General features: G+C 36.4%; 1 protein-coding gene across 1 annotated transcript in view; it reads right to left on the bottom strand.

Annotated features, from left to right (window-relative positions):
- The window catches only part of LOC311169902 (putative ATP-dependent RNA helicase DDX60), a gene marked incomplete at both ends in the record, with an annotated part of 69,898 nt that overhangs the window by 26,292 nt on the left and 26,401 nt on the right, over positions 1–17,205 (bottom strand). The window contains 7 exons of the mRNA XM_084232147.1: positions 376–471; positions 797–916; positions 1,973–2,122; positions 3,322–3,477; positions 6,734–6,897; positions 8,093–8,345; positions 9,304–9,467. Coding sequence (XP_084088273.1) covers positions 376–471; positions 797–916; positions 1,973–2,122; positions 3,322–3,477; positions 6,734–6,897; positions 8,093–8,345; positions 9,304–9,467 — 1,103 coding nt within the window. The remainder of the gene's footprint in view (positions 1–375; positions 472–796; positions 917–1,972; positions 2,123–3,321; positions 3,478–6,733; positions 6,898–8,092; positions 8,346–9,303; positions 9,468–17,205) is intronic.

Raw genomic sequence — 17,205 nt, 5'->3', positions numbered from 1 at the left:
AAGAATGAAATGTTTCAAGTGTGGCTAAAGAAGTATTTTAAGATTAATGTATACTATTCATATATTAGAAAAGAACAGAAAGTTAATGATTAAATTACATTATCTTCCTAAATTTACAGCCTACCTATTTTGTTTGTTTGTTTTAGTCTGTTTTCTTTGCATATTTGTATATTGCTTTTTTATTTCCTTGCTAGTTGTAGTCATCATCTTTATTAAAATACCTAAGCTGTGTATTTTATATACATAAAAATATGTTGTCAAGTAAAAGTAATGTAAGATTTATTTTATTCCAGGTAAAAGGGGTCAACCATATGATGATGGATGGAAACTAGAATAATGTAGTATCTACAGATGTTGATATATAAGTCAGCATACCTCATCAAATATGACATATCTCATCCTTTTCACCCACTTTTGTTGATGAGGAGATAACAAGAGTATTTCTAAACACTGAGGAACAGTCACCAATATCTGTTGAAAAAAGTTGGGGGGAACATTGTCTTGATATTTTTTTAAAGTTGCAGTTTTAATTTTTAAACAGTTATCAAATATTTTATGTGACACAATGGAAATATAAAACCATCACAACTTGAAATCATCACCATTGAAGGAAGTTGCTTCCTCATGTTGAAATTTAAGAAAAGAAAAGCACTTTACAGAAGGTACCATCTAGATAGTGAGCAAATTATTAAATAAGATAAATTATATAAATAATCTACTTAAATATACATGACAGTGCCTACTGAATGCCATGGTGTATGCTATTATTCAGTATGTGTGCATGTCTGTGACGTACCTGGCAATTTAAGGTATCATGACGGTAATCCCTTGTGAAAACTCCACACACCACAGCTCCTTTAGGCAGTGCTTTTGTAAATAAATTGCAGACAGTTCCCACCACTTGATTGACAAGAGCCTTAAGTCATAAAAGACACAATCTGCTATTGAGATGTTACTGACAACACTGTAAACTATTGAAAGCAAACCAATGTCTGGAATAATCAACATGCAAGACACCACAGTACCAATTTTGTAGAATTCTGGATAAAAGAATTATTTTGCTCCAAATGCTTCCTACTACTCCATTTTAGTTTTGCTTTATAATATATTTATCATGCAGTGTTTATTGATGTGATGACTAGAAAACAAAAACCAACAATTCTATGCCACATCAATGTGATAGGTGCATGTACAGGAGAAATTAGATGGCATTCTTGTGCATTTGTCTAGTTAGCTACTCAATATATTTAGTGAAAAAACTGGATCACAGGATAGATCCCTCACTATGTTAACATTCAGAATCTCTTCTCTCAGGCCTGCAATTCAGTGTTCTCATAGGGAATACCCTGAATACTTTCTAGGTGAAGAGGGAATTCTGATTTAGCAAAGAGCATGTTGACTTACTTAACTCACATTGCAATAGCACTTGCAACAGTCTTTGGTTATTCCTGAATATCCATTTACAGAGGTTGTAAAACTGAGGACCGCTACCTCTCTCCCACTCATTTGAGAACTTGTCTATACTCTCTTAAGTCACGTAACCCTAGAACAAATATCAAATGGCTTCCTTCGGCAAAATTTTCCAAAGTGTTAGGCCTGGCCACATAATAATAAGTACCGGGCCTATGAAGGTTTAGAAACATAAATTGAATTTTAAAAATAGTGAACAGTACCACTTACTGATCAATACCAACACCCAGACAATATATTAGATTTTTTTGTGTACTGTCTCATTTAATACTAAGAACAATCATATGAAGTAAGCCTATTATCTCTGTTGTGTAGGTAGAGAATTTTAGGTGAGAAACTAAGGAGAACCTAAGGTGGCTGAGGTGGTCACACAGCACATTAGCACTGAAACCTGGGCCTCAGCCCTGGAGCCTGCACACCATGGTACCTCCCTACCATTAGGAGCACAAGCTACACTGGAGGAAAACACTGTAAGCCACAGAGTGCCACATGGACAGAGTACCTTTGTTGGAGCAACATATACAACTACCCCGTCATCACTCTCTCTCAGGATTTTCTCCATGCAGTAGTAAGAAGCATAGGTTTTCCCTGATGAAGTTGGAGCAACAATCACAGCAGATTCATTGTTATCTACAACATCAAGGAGCTCCCTCTAAAGAAAAAAGGAAATAGCATTTCATTTTTAAAATATATATTTCATGTCAAATTTAACATCAATTAGGGCCTCCCCGGTGGCGCAGTGGTTGAGCGCTGGGTTGCAAAACTGCCCGCAGCCTCTGCAGCGCCGGTTCGATACCCGGCTGCTCCCTGGCCACCAGAGGAGGGTCCCACATGGCGCGCAGACCTCTTCCTGCTACCCGCTGCTCCCCTCAGCAGTGTACTTCGGTCCTTCTGCCTGCTCTGCTCCCCGCTCTGGCTCTGGTGAATTCTCTCACCCTCCCACGCTTCTGACTGTACCCAGTGCTTGTATAAATAAATAAATAAATAAATCTTTAAAAAAAAAAAAATTAACATCAATTATATCTAAGGCTAAATAGTATTTATAGTTTCTTCTGAGACACACTAGTATTCATTTACAGTAACTTGAGAAAATAACCATTTTTTGTTATATGGAAATAACTCACAATGCATCATCTCCTACAAACTTCTCACTAAAACTTAGTCAAAAATATCCTAGTATGTTGCCATCATTGCATTGCAAGGATATCATACAGCCCAAATCTGGAAGTTTCTTAGTTTAAATAAGGGATTCTTAGGCTGAATTCAGAATTACCAAAAATCTGCTTTTGCATCTATTTCCTTTTTTTGTTAATTAAGTAATTGCATCTACTTACTTTTTTGATACTTAAAGATCAGCAAATAAATATGGTGGAAAAGAACAATTTTTGCCTATATATATACATGTATATTAAAGGGTCCATATATTTATGGTATATTACAAATGACCCCTCTGATTAACATTTGAATTAAACTGAAATCACTAGTTTTTAAAAGTGAGCTATTACTAATCATGTATCACTAAACATCAGACACTATATCTCAGGTATGAAGTTAAGCAGATGTATCTGATAATCACATCACATAGCAATTAAGAGCAGTCTAAGTGGAGTTAGAGAAACTAGTTTTTAATCCAGCCTCTCCCATTTAGTAGAATGAACTCTTTTTTCCATTAAAACTGACTTTTATCTACATTCCTTTATCTTTTAGCTCAAGACATGATGTATTTTCATATTATGCTACATTCTATAATGATTAACATTTCCAAAAATTTGTTGCATACATGAAATCAGAACTAATGGCTTCTATCAAGTTTCTTCACTTTTCCAGGCTGTGGATCTTTTCAATAAATACCTGCCATGTGTCTGGTATAAAATGATGCACCCTGGGGTCTGGATCACTTCTTTCTTCTCGAAATAAGAAAGGGCCCATGTATGTTAGCTGAAACCGAGCTGCTCCCATGCCAACTGAATATTTAGAAGTATCCTTCTCACTACCTGATTCTTTCACCTAAAACAAACACTAGATATTAGGCTTTCATACTCTTTTATCATATTTTAATCTTAGCAAAGAAATAACCATCAGTAATGATTAGATTTACTTTGCTTCAATGAGATGATTATTTCATGCTTTTTTCAATATTTACAAGTCTTAAAATTGTATAACACAATCTGAAAATAAGCAATTCTGATACATGAGACACATATTGTTGCTGTATCTTCACAGTAATGCTTTAAATGCCATTTTATATGGTAGTATCATGTTTCATAAGAATATAAGTAAATTAAATATAAAATCAATCATTTGCTATTAACTAATTCCTGTATAATCTTTAATAGCTGCTAAATATGAACAACTTTCCCCACACACAAACACACAATAAAAGTTGTGTTTCAATTAAGAAACCCTTCCCAATCTTAAAAGGACATCTTCATTTAAGGAAATATTCTCATAAGGATCTATAAAATAAATACTTGCTATCTTACAAATTATTTCATTTAAAGAATTCTACCACTGGATAAACAACTCTTATCATTAAGGAACTCATGTATTTGGCATAGCCTCTGTTCTTGAAGTTCTGATAACACTTGATTATGATACTATTAGAAAAGCATGGGGATTATAAATTTATATGTTGAGACGCAACGGCTGAGATCAAGCAGAAAACATGTTTTGAAACACTGATGGATTGAAGGAGGAAAAGTTTTCATTTAAAAGTTGTCAAAAATGTAAATAAAAAATTTTTAATAACCAGTGATATTTTTTCTTTTTACTTTCTTGTTTACAAAAAAAATGAGAATAAACTGTAATAGAAGTTTTGGGTCAAGCAATAGTAAAGAAAATAACCTAGATCATATCTTAAAGTGTTGATACAGTAGGGAGCCAATTTCTTTCCATCATCATCATGTTTTTTTTTTATTTTTTTAAGAGAGAAAAAAATAATTTTTCTAGAACAGAATTTATTTTAGGAAAATTGTTTTCTCCTAACTTCTCAGGTCCCTCAAGGGAATGAGGAAACATAGCTCTCCCTCTATAGGAAATAAAACTCTTAGAATAATAGGTACACATAGAATAACCAAATGAAGAGATGTCTAGCCAATACTATTGTTGGATTTAGACTATGAGATCATATCATATTCTGCATTAAGATATTTTTCTGCAGTCTAAGTAATTTCTGCATCTGCAAGTTTTCAAAAGCATTGTTAAATGACATTTGGCATTTTAGGTTTGGCACTTGGATAATCATGATACAGAACCATGGTAGATGCTAAGTGTGATGGGGGCAAAACTGGCCTCAAGCTTTCCAGAGAGATGCTATAGCATTACCCAAGGAGAAGCCCAAAGTCATCCGTGGTTATGGGACCAAGATGCAATAGGAAAAATGTATGGACCCTTTAACTTTCTTCAGAAATGGAAACAGAGAAGAGATCTCTGTGGTGGGTCAATATGAAAACTTGGGAAAGTTATGGAACCATTTGAGGAAAGACTAGTTTTCAAGAGGAAGTGGAAAAAAGCTGTATTTCCTTTTTCCTGGTTAGTTTTCCTGAGTTAATATATTTTCCCTCCATCCTTTCCATACTTTACTTTAATAAGACCAAGCAAAAGGGCAAGTACAGCTACTCTCTTTCTAAATGTACTCTCTTTATGATTCTTAAGTCATTATTTTGAGGACTATTTTTACTTAAAAATCTATTTTCTTCATATTCTTTCAAATTAACACTTGAAACAAATAAGTTTAACAGAGTCAGCATATGTAAGAATAGTCTACAGAAATAACTATAAATGAAATTTTCCTAGAATAAGACAAAATTAAGTTTATCTATCTGAGAGTAAATTTTAATTATTTCCAGAAAACTCCCATGTAAAAAGACAATTTACAGGCAACAATCACCATCTACAGAATCTTCTCCTTCCAGTCATCCTTCTAGCCTTTCTATTTCCTTCTTTCCATTTATTGAACAGATATTTTAAAATTTACTGCCTAAGGAGTACAGCAAGAAATGAAACAGGAAAAGATACTGCTTCTGTAGAACTTGCATCTTAATGTTGAGCAACAAACAAGAAACAAATAAATCATAAACAAAAAAAAATTTAGATGGTGATATATGTTGTGAAATTGAAAAACAAGGAAGTTTCTTGACTTTACTGGGGAGGGGAAAGGAGGAATAGAGGAAATATTGAGGTTGGATGGTCTCAAGCCAAGCTGTTATATATGGTTTTGGTAAGATGATGATTCATTTAAAACATTAAAAACCAAAGGAGTAAGTCATGTTTCTATCAAGGGAAGCATTCATATGGAAGAAACAGCTATTGTGATCCTCAGTCAAAAACGGATACAGGAAAATAGGTAACCAGGAATCAGATATGTAGGGATTTGTTTATTCTAAGTAAGATGGGCAACTCCTGTGTTTTGATTCCTTCAGCTTGCAGCAACAGAAATACAATGAAAAAGGTGATTTATAAAAAAACAAACATTTGAGGCCTCTCTGGTGGCACAGCGGGTTGAGCGCAGCGCTGTAAAACTGTCCGCAGCCATTGCAGCGTGGGTTCGATTCCTGGCCAGCCAGGGAGAAACCCACATGGCACAGCAGACCTCTCCTGTCTTGCCCACTGCTCCCCTCAGCAGTGTCTTTGGTCCATCTGCCTGTTCTGCTCCCCGCTCTGTCTCTGGTGAATCCTCTCACTCTCTCTCGCCTCTGGCCTGTATCCCAGTTCTTGTATAAATAAATAAATCTTTAAAAAACAAACAAACAAACATTTGTCTCTTACAGTTTTGGAAACTGGGAAGACCAAAATCATGGAGCTGTCAGACTTGGATAGAGCCTGCCCATAGACAGCCATCTTTCCATTGCAACCTCACATGGTAAAGGGATTAGCTAATACTCTGAGGTCTTTTTATAAGAGCATTAATTCCATTCATGAGGGTTCCATTCTCATGACACACTCAACTTCTAAAGGATGCACTTCAAAATACCATCATTTAACAGGGGTTAAAATTTCAACCTATGAATTGGGGGAGGGAGAACATAGACACAGACATACAGACCTTAACACCTCTAGTATAAATAAAACATTTATTCTAGGTAAATACATGTCCACAAAAAATGTCAGATCTGTGTCTATACAGGATAATACATAACTAACCATTTGCTTAATTTAATATACATTAATTCCAAATACATTTCATAAAATAGTTCATGCAAATACACACATATATATACACTCATATATATGAATTTCATATAATATTTCCTATAGCACATACTTGATGACATAATGAGTATGCCAAGTTGCCAAATCCAATATATTTTAAATATTTGGCTAATTTTTGTCGATGTGTATTTTGTAGTTGTTCTGAATATTTTTCATGGATTATGTGAATCCTTTTCATCAAGTGAATTATTATGTTTTTATCTTTGGACTCTGCTTCTGTTGAAAAAAAAACACAGGCATGGATGACGTACATTAGACAAGATATTAACAAAGCCCCCAAAGTTGATTTAATTTTACTGTAAGATTTTTATAAAAAGCATATTCAGATCATTCAGAGTAACTGAGGAGCTCATAGTAACCAATGTTGCACGATGTTTAAGAGCGAGGTCTCTTGAGTTAAAGTAGCAAATAAAAATATCAGAGATCCAGTTGGAGCATAGATTGGTTAGCACATACTTACACTTAAAAAATCATTTATCAAAATTCAAATTTAACATGCCAATTCTTGATTTAAGAACTTGTAAAATTACTTCTCTATTCCTCATTTCTTCATATGTATAACAAGGATACTAGCAATAGATCTCTATCATATGATTATTCGAAGGATGAAAGTCAATAATCCTAAAAATGTATGATAATGACAGTAGATATTAGGAATAATCAGGATTAATATGGAGTATGGACTAATTAACATTCTTCTTTTAAAAATGCCCATTCTATATTTTACTCTTCTAATATTTATTTTCCTGTTACCACAATTAATAAATATTTTTCATCTTTCCTCTAATCAAAATATGTCATTCTCTGACATTCATCCACAATACTGTGGTGCCCCAATTTACTAATTACTTCATTTATACATAAGGATGCATGAGTATTCTTGCTCTGTTACTGACTTTGGGCAAATAATTTGTTTTCTGGAAACTTAATTTTTTGCATCAACATCAAGGTAATGGAGCCTAAATCAAAGAATGTAAGAATTAAAGGTGAAAAAATTGTGTATTATATTTATTATATATTCTTGTATATATTTTTGGTTATGAATATCATGCCATATTACAGTTAGTTCAGCATATATTCAAGTTCCTTAAGAGAAGGGTTAAGTTCTTCTGAACAGGGCCCATACTGTTCGAAAGCCCCACAGGCACCTAACATAGCTTGTGACTTACCTTGAAAAACTGCTAGCTGAATTGAATTTCAAATTGATTCTATCCAATGATACTTAATCACATACAAAATGATTATTATGCTATTACTATATCAAACAAAAGGAATTTTTTGTTTTTTAGACATCAGAGTCCCCAAGTCAGTATAAGAAATAAGAATCAGAATATGTTGCCCATATCAATTCTGTTCTCATCTTATTGATCATTTTCTTTAAGGAATTTCTAAAATTAATATTTTTAAATACCTGGTTTCAAACAGTATTCTGTCCATAATTTGAAATAGGCATCTAATCCTGTCATCTCTGCAGTAAATTTCACACGTTTAACAGAGCATGTTTGGAGAAAATCTTCTAATCTTTTTATGCCAGAATTAGGATTTTCTCTAATTTCCCTTACAATACTTGGGGCCAAGTTATTCCATCTTTCTTCCTCTTTTTTTTCTTCTTTTGCCAGCTGTCTCTTTTGATTTTCTTCAATAATTTTTTCTGCATTTTTCTTCTAAAAGCAAAGAAAAAGAAAAAAAATCAAACAATAAAAACAATTATTTCCAGGATAACATTTGATATTTTTGCAAGAAATATTTAGTATCTCAAGTCATTAGTTTATCATTCCTAATATTAAAGTAGTACATCAAACAGAACATTTAAGGCTCCAACTAATTAAATGTTTTTCAAAGGATTTTAGTAGTAGAATGGCAATGGACTACCAAGAAAGATTATGGGTGCCTTGGTGGTGGAAATGGTTTGGTAATCTACATCTGAAGGATGTGATCCTACATTTCTAAATCTCATACAGCAACCCAAGTTTGCCTCAATAATAAATAAGTAAATAAATAAATAAAATATAAAAGGGAAAATATCTACAGAGAAATACATCAAACTATGAACAGCTTTTAACTTTGTGCAAAAGTTGTCTTAGGATTTTTGGTTTTTTACACTTTTATTCATTTTATAAGCAGTCTAAACAGAGATTAAATTGCTTTTTCTTTGGTATACATCGTTAGTATTTAGAGTATGTAATTTGACAATTACATATTTTATTTTTTTTAAAGATTTATTTATTTATGTATACAAGAGCTGGGGTACAGGCCAGAGGGGTGGTGGGGGTGAGAGGATTCACCAGAGACAGTGGGGAACAGAACAGGCAGACTGACTGAAATACACTGCTGAAGGGAGCAGCGGGTGAGACAGGAGAGGTCTGCTGAGCCATGTGGATAGCTCCCTGGCCAGGGATCAAACTCTTGCTGCAGTGGCCGTGGATAGCTTCACAGGTTGCATCTTAACCCCGTGTGCACCCAGGGAGGCCCGACAATTACATATTTTAAAGGCTTTTTTCTTCTCTGGTAACACATGAAATCACAAATATGTATAATACTATATGGTTAATGAGAATCTCAATGAAAGAGTTGAGCCTTAGGACCAGCCCATGACTGAGTCCTGCTAGATCAAGACTGTACCTGGAGTTTTTTCTTCTTTTGCAAAGCAGAATTTTCTGGAGGAGGCAGAACTCTTTCTCTTACAATGCGTACTGATCTATTTCCAATCAACGATTTTCCAAAGACATGATAAAAATGATGTAATTTCTGTATACCTCTTCTTATGTGAGCATCTTTGTATTTGTCTGTCAGGAACAAATTATTAAAAACATATTGACAGTGTTATTTCTAAATTAGAGTTCCATTAAGAGAGCACTATTGAAAAAGGCTTTGACACAAGCTCTTAAAGTTTGCATTAATTAATCTAATTATAGAAATGTTAGTGATTAAGATATAGAAATTTTTTAAGATACATTTATTTATTTATGCATACAAGAACTGGGGTACAGGCCAGAGTTGTGAAGGATTCACCAGAGACAGAGTGGGGAGCAGAACAAGTGGATCTACTGAAATACACTGCTGAGGGGAGCAGCAGTCAAGTTAGAAGAGGTCTGCTGTGCCATGTGGGTAGCTCCCTGGCTGGAGATTGAACTCGTGCTGCAGAGGCTGCGAAAAGCTTCACTGTGCTATGCTTAACCCTTTGCACCACCAAGGAGGCCCTATATAGAAATTTAAATCATTGAGCCATATTTAAATATTATGGAAGAAAATTCATAGTTGGGGCGGAGCAACATGGCGGCGAGGAGACGCTGTGAGTAAGATCTCCCATTAAAAAAAAAAGTTAATAGGGAGGAAAAGCGGCAGGTCCCAGTGAGAACTGGGACACAGAAGATAAACGGATGACTCCAGCAAACTACCCGAACAAGAAAGTTGTCATAAAAGAGGACTAGAAGGGAGGAAAGCACAGAACCCTGCTACCCTCCCCCACCCACAGAGTCTGCACTCTCCAACCAACAGAGAGGAGGAAAAAAAACAAACTAAAACTACCAACAAGAACAAACTATGCATCAAGCAGGACTGTGAGGGGAAAGGAACTATTGCAGCCACCACACCCCGTGAACGGGAGCTACGCTACAGAGAACCCTGCAGGATTCCCCGTGGCGGTGAGCAAACGGCTCCAGGCGCCATTAGAGAACAACAACCCCAGGCCAGCCGGTAAGCTTGCACAGAAAAGCAGCGCAGCACGCTTGAAAAGCAAACGCGGATCGGGATCGCGGCTGCCCAGGTCCCCGTGCCTGTGACCTAGCCTTGCAGGGAGATACAAGGGCGCCCTCACTGAGGTGAAAGTCCCTCACTGAGTAATCAGAAACCAGGTGCCCGGACACAGGAGCGGGGTGCAAAAGGCGCCATCCCTGTGGCCGCTGAGCTGGGCTACAGCCCACGTCCTGGACCTGAGGGCTTTGGAACTGAGACCCGGGCACAAAATTTGGGGTGCGTGTCATCCAGGTCGGCAGGGCACAAGGCAGACACAGCACCCCAAAGCCTTGAGTTTTCCCTACCATTCCCATTCTGTTCCCTGTCCCACGGGGTGAAAAAAAGAGCTCCCCAAGAACAATAGGAGAGATCTCTGGTGCCACCTAGCTTGAAACCAGCAGAAGGCTCCTGGAAGAGCCCGTGGCCAGCTGGGAAGTTAGCCCAAACCAGGCCCCTTCAGACCAGCAGTCTGAGCCCACAGGGGGAGCTGGCACCCACGGCCGGGGCAGACCGGGCACGCAGAAGAGTGTGCCTGAGACCAGACGCACAGGAAGTGTGTCCCGCATCGCCATTTTAGAACAGGGACATTTCTTCAGTAAAGACTGCCTGCAGAAGGCTCCCTCAGGAGCCAGACGTGACCAGGGAAGCTCGCCCACACCAGCCCCTTCTGGCCTGCACTCCAAACCCAAAGGGGAGCGGGAACCCACCGCCGGGGCAGACCAAGCACACAGGGGAGTGTGTCCCCACATCAGCATTTTAGAACAGGGACCTTTCTTCAGTAAAGACTGCTTGAAAACGACAGATGGCTCCTGGAGAAGCCAGAGGGGAGTGGAGAAGCTCACCCAAGATGCCGGCCAGTCCCAGCAACACAGTGTCCCAATGCATACGACAAATTAGAAAACAGACAGTAGGGAGTAGAAGAACCACACGCAACCTAACAACTCCTCAGGAAAAAAGCACACCACAAAAAGAAAAAAAAAAGCACACCCCCCAAATTGCAACGACAGTAACTTGGAAGAACTTCTGAGCCTTCCAGAAAGAGAATTTAAAATTGCCATGATTAAAAAAATGACAAAACTCATAAAGGAAAGCAATGATCAGAAGAAGGAAATTGAGTCCCTAAAGAGGGAAAACAATGGTCAGAAGAATGAAATTGAGTCCCTAAAGAGGGAAGTAAAAGAAACGCAGGAGATCAAAGACTCAGTGGAAGAACTAAAGTACTCTGGGAAATGCAATGAAAGCAGAATAGATGAAATGGAAGAACGAATAAGTACTCTTGAAGACACAGAAATAAAAAGAACCAAAACAGAAAAGGAAAGAGAAGTACGAAGGAAAAAGAACGAAGAAAGACTTCGGGAACTATCTGACTCCATGAGGAAAGGAAATATAAGAGTTATAGGAATCCCAGAAGGAGAGGAGAGAGATGTAGGAACAGAGAAAATATTCAAAGAGATAATTGAAGAGAACTTCCCAAATGTGAAGAAGGAGCTGAAAATTGATATACAAGAAGCAAGAAGAAAACCAAACTTCCACAACGAAAGGAAAAATACAGCAAGACACATAATAGTAAAGCTGCCAAGAATCCAGGACAAGGAAAAAATAATGAAGCTGACAAGAGGGAAGAAACAGATAACATTCAAAGGAAAACCAATCAGGCTGACACCAGACTTCTCTGAAGAAACACTATGGGCAAGGAGGGAGTGGAGGGACATAGTCAACAGACTCCAAGAAAACAGATGCCAACCAAGAATACTCTATCCCGCAAAGCTCTCCTTCCTCTATGAAGAAAGAATAAGGACCTTCCCAGACAAACAGAAACTCTGGAATTTCATTACAACTAAACCCCCACTCCAAAAAATACTACAAGGAGTCCTAAAGCCAAAACCTCAGAGGGACGAATAACAACGAAAGAAGGCCAAAAAAAAAAAAAAAGTTGTTAAAGGAATAAATAAATCAAAGGAAAGACAAACACAATGGCAAATACAGATGCTAACATATCAATATTAACTCTAAATGTCAATGGACTAAACTCTTCAATAAAAAGACACAGAGTTGCAGCCTGGATTAAGAAACAAAACCCAACCTTTTGCTGTCTCCAGGAAACACATTTAGCTACAAAAGATAAAAATAGACTCAAAGTTAAAGGATGGAAAACAATCCTACAAGCAAAAGGACTGAAAAAGAAAGCAGGAACAGCTATACTTATATCAGATAAAACAGACTTCAAACTCAAAAAAATAAAAAGAGACCCCAATGGTCACTACATTATGATCAAGGGGACAATACTTCAAGAAGAAATAACACTCATTAACATATACTCACCAAACGAAGGAGCCCCAAAATATATCAGACAACTGTTGTCATCTCTGAAAACAGACATCAGAGAAAACACATACGTAGTGGGAGACTTCAACACACCACTATCAACAATGGATAGATCAACAAGACAAAAAATAAATAAAGAAACTAAAGCTTTAAATAAGGACCTAGAGCATTTGGGCTTAACAGACATCTATAAAACACTAAACCCAAAAAAAACGGAGTACACATTTTTCTCAAGCGCACACGGATCATTCTCCAGGATCGATCACATACTGGGGCACAAGACAAACATCAACAGATACACCAAGATTGAAATCATACCAACCATCTTTTCTGACCATGAACACATCAAACTAGAAATAAACCATAAGAAGAAGGCAAGGAACTTTCCTACCTCATGGAGATTAAAAACCACACTACTGGAAGACCACTAGACTAATGAGGAGATCAAAGAAGAAATTAAAAAATTCTTTGAATTGAACGACAAGGAGGACACCAATATCCTAAATGTATGGGATACAGCAAAAGCAGTAATAAGAGGAAAATATATAGCAATAGAAGCTCACATCAAGAAACAAGAAAGAACTCAACGAAACAACCTAATCTCGAAGCTCAAAGATCTAGAAAAAGAACAACAAAAAAAACCCCAAAACCAGTAGAAGAAAAGAAATAATAAAAACCAAAGCAGAAATAAATGAAATTGAAACTAAAAAAACAATCCAAAAGATCAATGAAACCAAGAGCTGGTTCTTCGAAAAAATCAATAAAATAGGCAAACCCCTAGCCAGGCTCACCAAGGAAAAAAGGGAGAAACAGAAATAAACGGGATCATAAATGAAAGAGGAGAAATCACAACGGACACAGCAGAAATCAAAAGAATAATCAGTAACTACTATGAACAGTTATATGGAAACAAGTTTAACAATCTAGAGGAGATGGACAAATTCCTACAACTCTACAATCACCCAAAGCTAGATAAAGAAGAAATAGAACACCTAACACAGACCAATTACAAGCAGCAAAATTGAAATGGTAATCAAACACCTCCCCAAAAACAAAAGCCCAGGACCTGATGGATATATAAATTAATTCTAGCAAACATTCAGAGATGAATTAGTGCCTATCCTTCACAAACTCTTCCAAAAAATTGAGAAGGAAGGGACAATACCAAACAAGTCCTATGAAGCCAACATTACAATAAAACCAAAACCGAACAAGGACAACACAAAAAAGGAAAACTACAGGCCAATCTCCCTAATGAGCACTGATGCAAAAATCCTGAATAAAATTTTAGCCATCAGAATCCAACAATGTATCCATAAGATAATTCACCACGACCAAGTAGGATTCATTCCAGGGACACAAGGATGGTTTAACATCCGAAAATCAATCAACGTTATCCAACACATCAACAAAAAGAAATATAAAAACCACATGATAATATCAATAGATGCTGAGAAAGCTTTCGACAAAGTGCAACACCCATTCATGATAAAAGCCCTTGAAATTCTTGGGATACAAGGAACATACCTCAACATCATAAAGGCCATCTATGACAAGCCAACAGCCAGTATCATTCTCAATGGTCAAAAGCTGAAAGCAATTCCATTAAGATCTGGAACAAGACAAGGATGTCCACTCTCACCACTGCTTTTCAATATAATACTGGAAGTCCTAGCCAGAGCAATAAGACAAGAGAAGGACATACAAGGAATCCAAATAGGAAAAGAAGAAGTCAAACTATCACTATTTGCAGATGATATGATAATATACATAGAGAACCCCAAAAACTCCACAGAAAAACTAATTCAACTCATCAATCACTTCAGTAAAGTGGCAGGATACAAAATCAACATGCAAAAGTCAGTAGCCTTCCTATACACAAACAATAAATCTGAAGAAGAAGAAATTAAAAAAACCAACCCTTTTATTATCGAAACAAAGAAAATCAAATATTTGGGAATAAATCTAACAAAAGAGGTAAAGGACCTATACAAAGAAAACTATAAAACACTGTTAAAAGAAATAGAAGAAGACACAAACAAATGGAAAGACATCCCCTGCTCATGGATTGGAAGAATAAACATTATTAAAATGGTCACCCTACCAAAAGCAACATACAGATTCAATGCTATTCCAATCAAAATTTCAATGTCATTCTTCAAAGAAATAGAACAATTATTGATGAAATTCATATGGAATCACAAAAAACCCCGAATAGCCAAAGCTCTCCCCGAATAGCCAAAAAAAGAAGGGAATAGAGGCATCACACTCCCAGACTTCAAACTCTACTACAAAGCCATAATCATCAAAACTGCATGGTATTGGAACAAGAACAGACATACAGACCAATGGAATTGAATAGAAAATCCAGAAATAAACCCACAGATTTATGGTCAACTAACATTTGACAAAGGAGCAAAGACTATGCATTGGAGCAAAGAAAGTTTGTTCAATAAATGGTGCTGGGAAAACTGGGTCACTACATGCAAAAGAATGAAACTTGACCACTACCTCACACCATACACAAAAATCAACTCAAAATGGATTAAAGAACTAGACATAAGACCTGAAACCATAAAATACATAGAAGGAAATATAGGTGAAACACTGTGTGATATGCACATCAAAGACATCTTTACAGACACATCACCCAAAGCAGTGACAGTGAAGGCAAAGATAAACAGCTGGGCCTACATCAAATTAAAGAGCTTCTGCACAGCAAAAGAGACAATAACAAAAACAAAGAGAAACCCCACCGACTGGGAGAACATTTTTGCACCCAACACTAATGATAAAGGACTGATCACAAAAATCTGCAAAGAGCTGATGAGACTCAACAACAACAAAGAAAATAATCCAGTCAAAAAATGGGCAGAAGAGCTAAAAAGAAACTTCTCTGAAGAGGAAATGCAAATGGCCAACAGGCATATGAAAAAATGTTCAACATCACTTGTAATCAGGGAAATGCAAATCAAAACTACCATGAGATACCATCTTACACCAGTGAGAATGGCACATATTAAAAAAAATAGCAACAACAAATATTGGCAAGGGTGTGGAGAAAAAGGAACTCTTCTGCACTGTTGGTGGGAGTGCAAACTGGTCCAACCACTATGGAGAGCTTTGTGGAGATTTCAGGACCTACTAAACATAGAGCGTCCATATGATCCAGCAATTCCACTCCTAGGTCTTTACCCGAAGGACACAGAAACATCGATTCCAAAGAACACCTGCACCCCTATGTTTATAGCAGCACTATTTACAATAGCTAAGCTTTGGAAACAGCCCAAATGCCCAAAAATAGATGACTGGATCAAGAAGATGTGGTACATATACAACATGGAATATTACTCAACATTCAAAAAAGATAAACACATGCAATTTGCAGCAACATGGATGGCGCTGGAAGGGATCATGCTCAGCGAAATAAGCCAGAAAGAAAAAGAAAAATACCGGATGGTCTCACTCATAGCAGGAATCTAGAAAACTTAAATTAGGGACCAGGAAAATGAATAACTACAAGAAAGTGAAAATCAAAATCAACAAAAAAACTATGAACCAGAGACACTTTTTGGGGGGTGGGGGGGCGGGAGGGGATGGATTGGGGTCAGAATGGGGGGGTTGCAATTATAAGGGGAATATAAAAATAAAATTTATTTTAAAAAATAAATAAATAAATTCATAGTTGGTTAAAACTATAAACAAAATCTCTTTAAAACACTGTTATAGTACTAGCTCTCCACCAGCAGTGCTGTGACTTATGTTCTCTTAGCATTAATTTCTTTATCCATAATGCAGGAGGAAACATAAAAAAAAGTTGCCCTTCCAACCACCCAGAATTATAGTATCAAATGAGATCATGTATATGAATATGCTTTGTGACTGCTTTTGCAGCATGCAAATATAAAATATTAGTATTATGTGCATTATTATGGGATCTGTTCTACCTAACATTCTTATCAACCACTTGAATAAAGATATAAAAGCACCATTATAAGCTCTGCAGATGATAGACATATGGGAGAAATAGCTAATAAAAAGAAAGAAAGATAGAATCAAAGTTCAAAGAAATCATGACAGATTGGATTGATGACTAAAACTACTAAAATGATATTTAATATGAATAGATGTAAAAAATCATGTCAGGGGAGACCTGTTATGATAGTTTATGTGAACTACAGTTAAATGACTAGGAATTAAGGATAATTTTAGATTTCTCTACTAGGAATACTGTGTCCAGAACAAAGGAGCATGTGTCAGATCATTGCTTACATAGGTAGTATTTACATATTAAAATATAAGGAAAAAAGAATAAATAAATAAATAAATATTATGGAAGGATCTAAATCAGTTTCTGTTATTTGAATATTCACTTAATTACAATATACTAGGCATATGAATGTAGCCCATAGAAAAAGTCAATGGTGATCTTATGCCCTTCTTTTCATCCAGTGCAACAAAACC

This window comes from Talpa europaea, assembly GCF_964194135.1.
Source record: "Talpa europaea genome assembly, chromosome: 4".
Lineage (NCBI taxonomy): Eukaryota > Metazoa > Chordata > Mammalia > Eulipotyphla > Talpidae > Talpa > Talpa europaea.
This window is presented reverse-complemented; position numbering and strand designations above follow the sequence as displayed.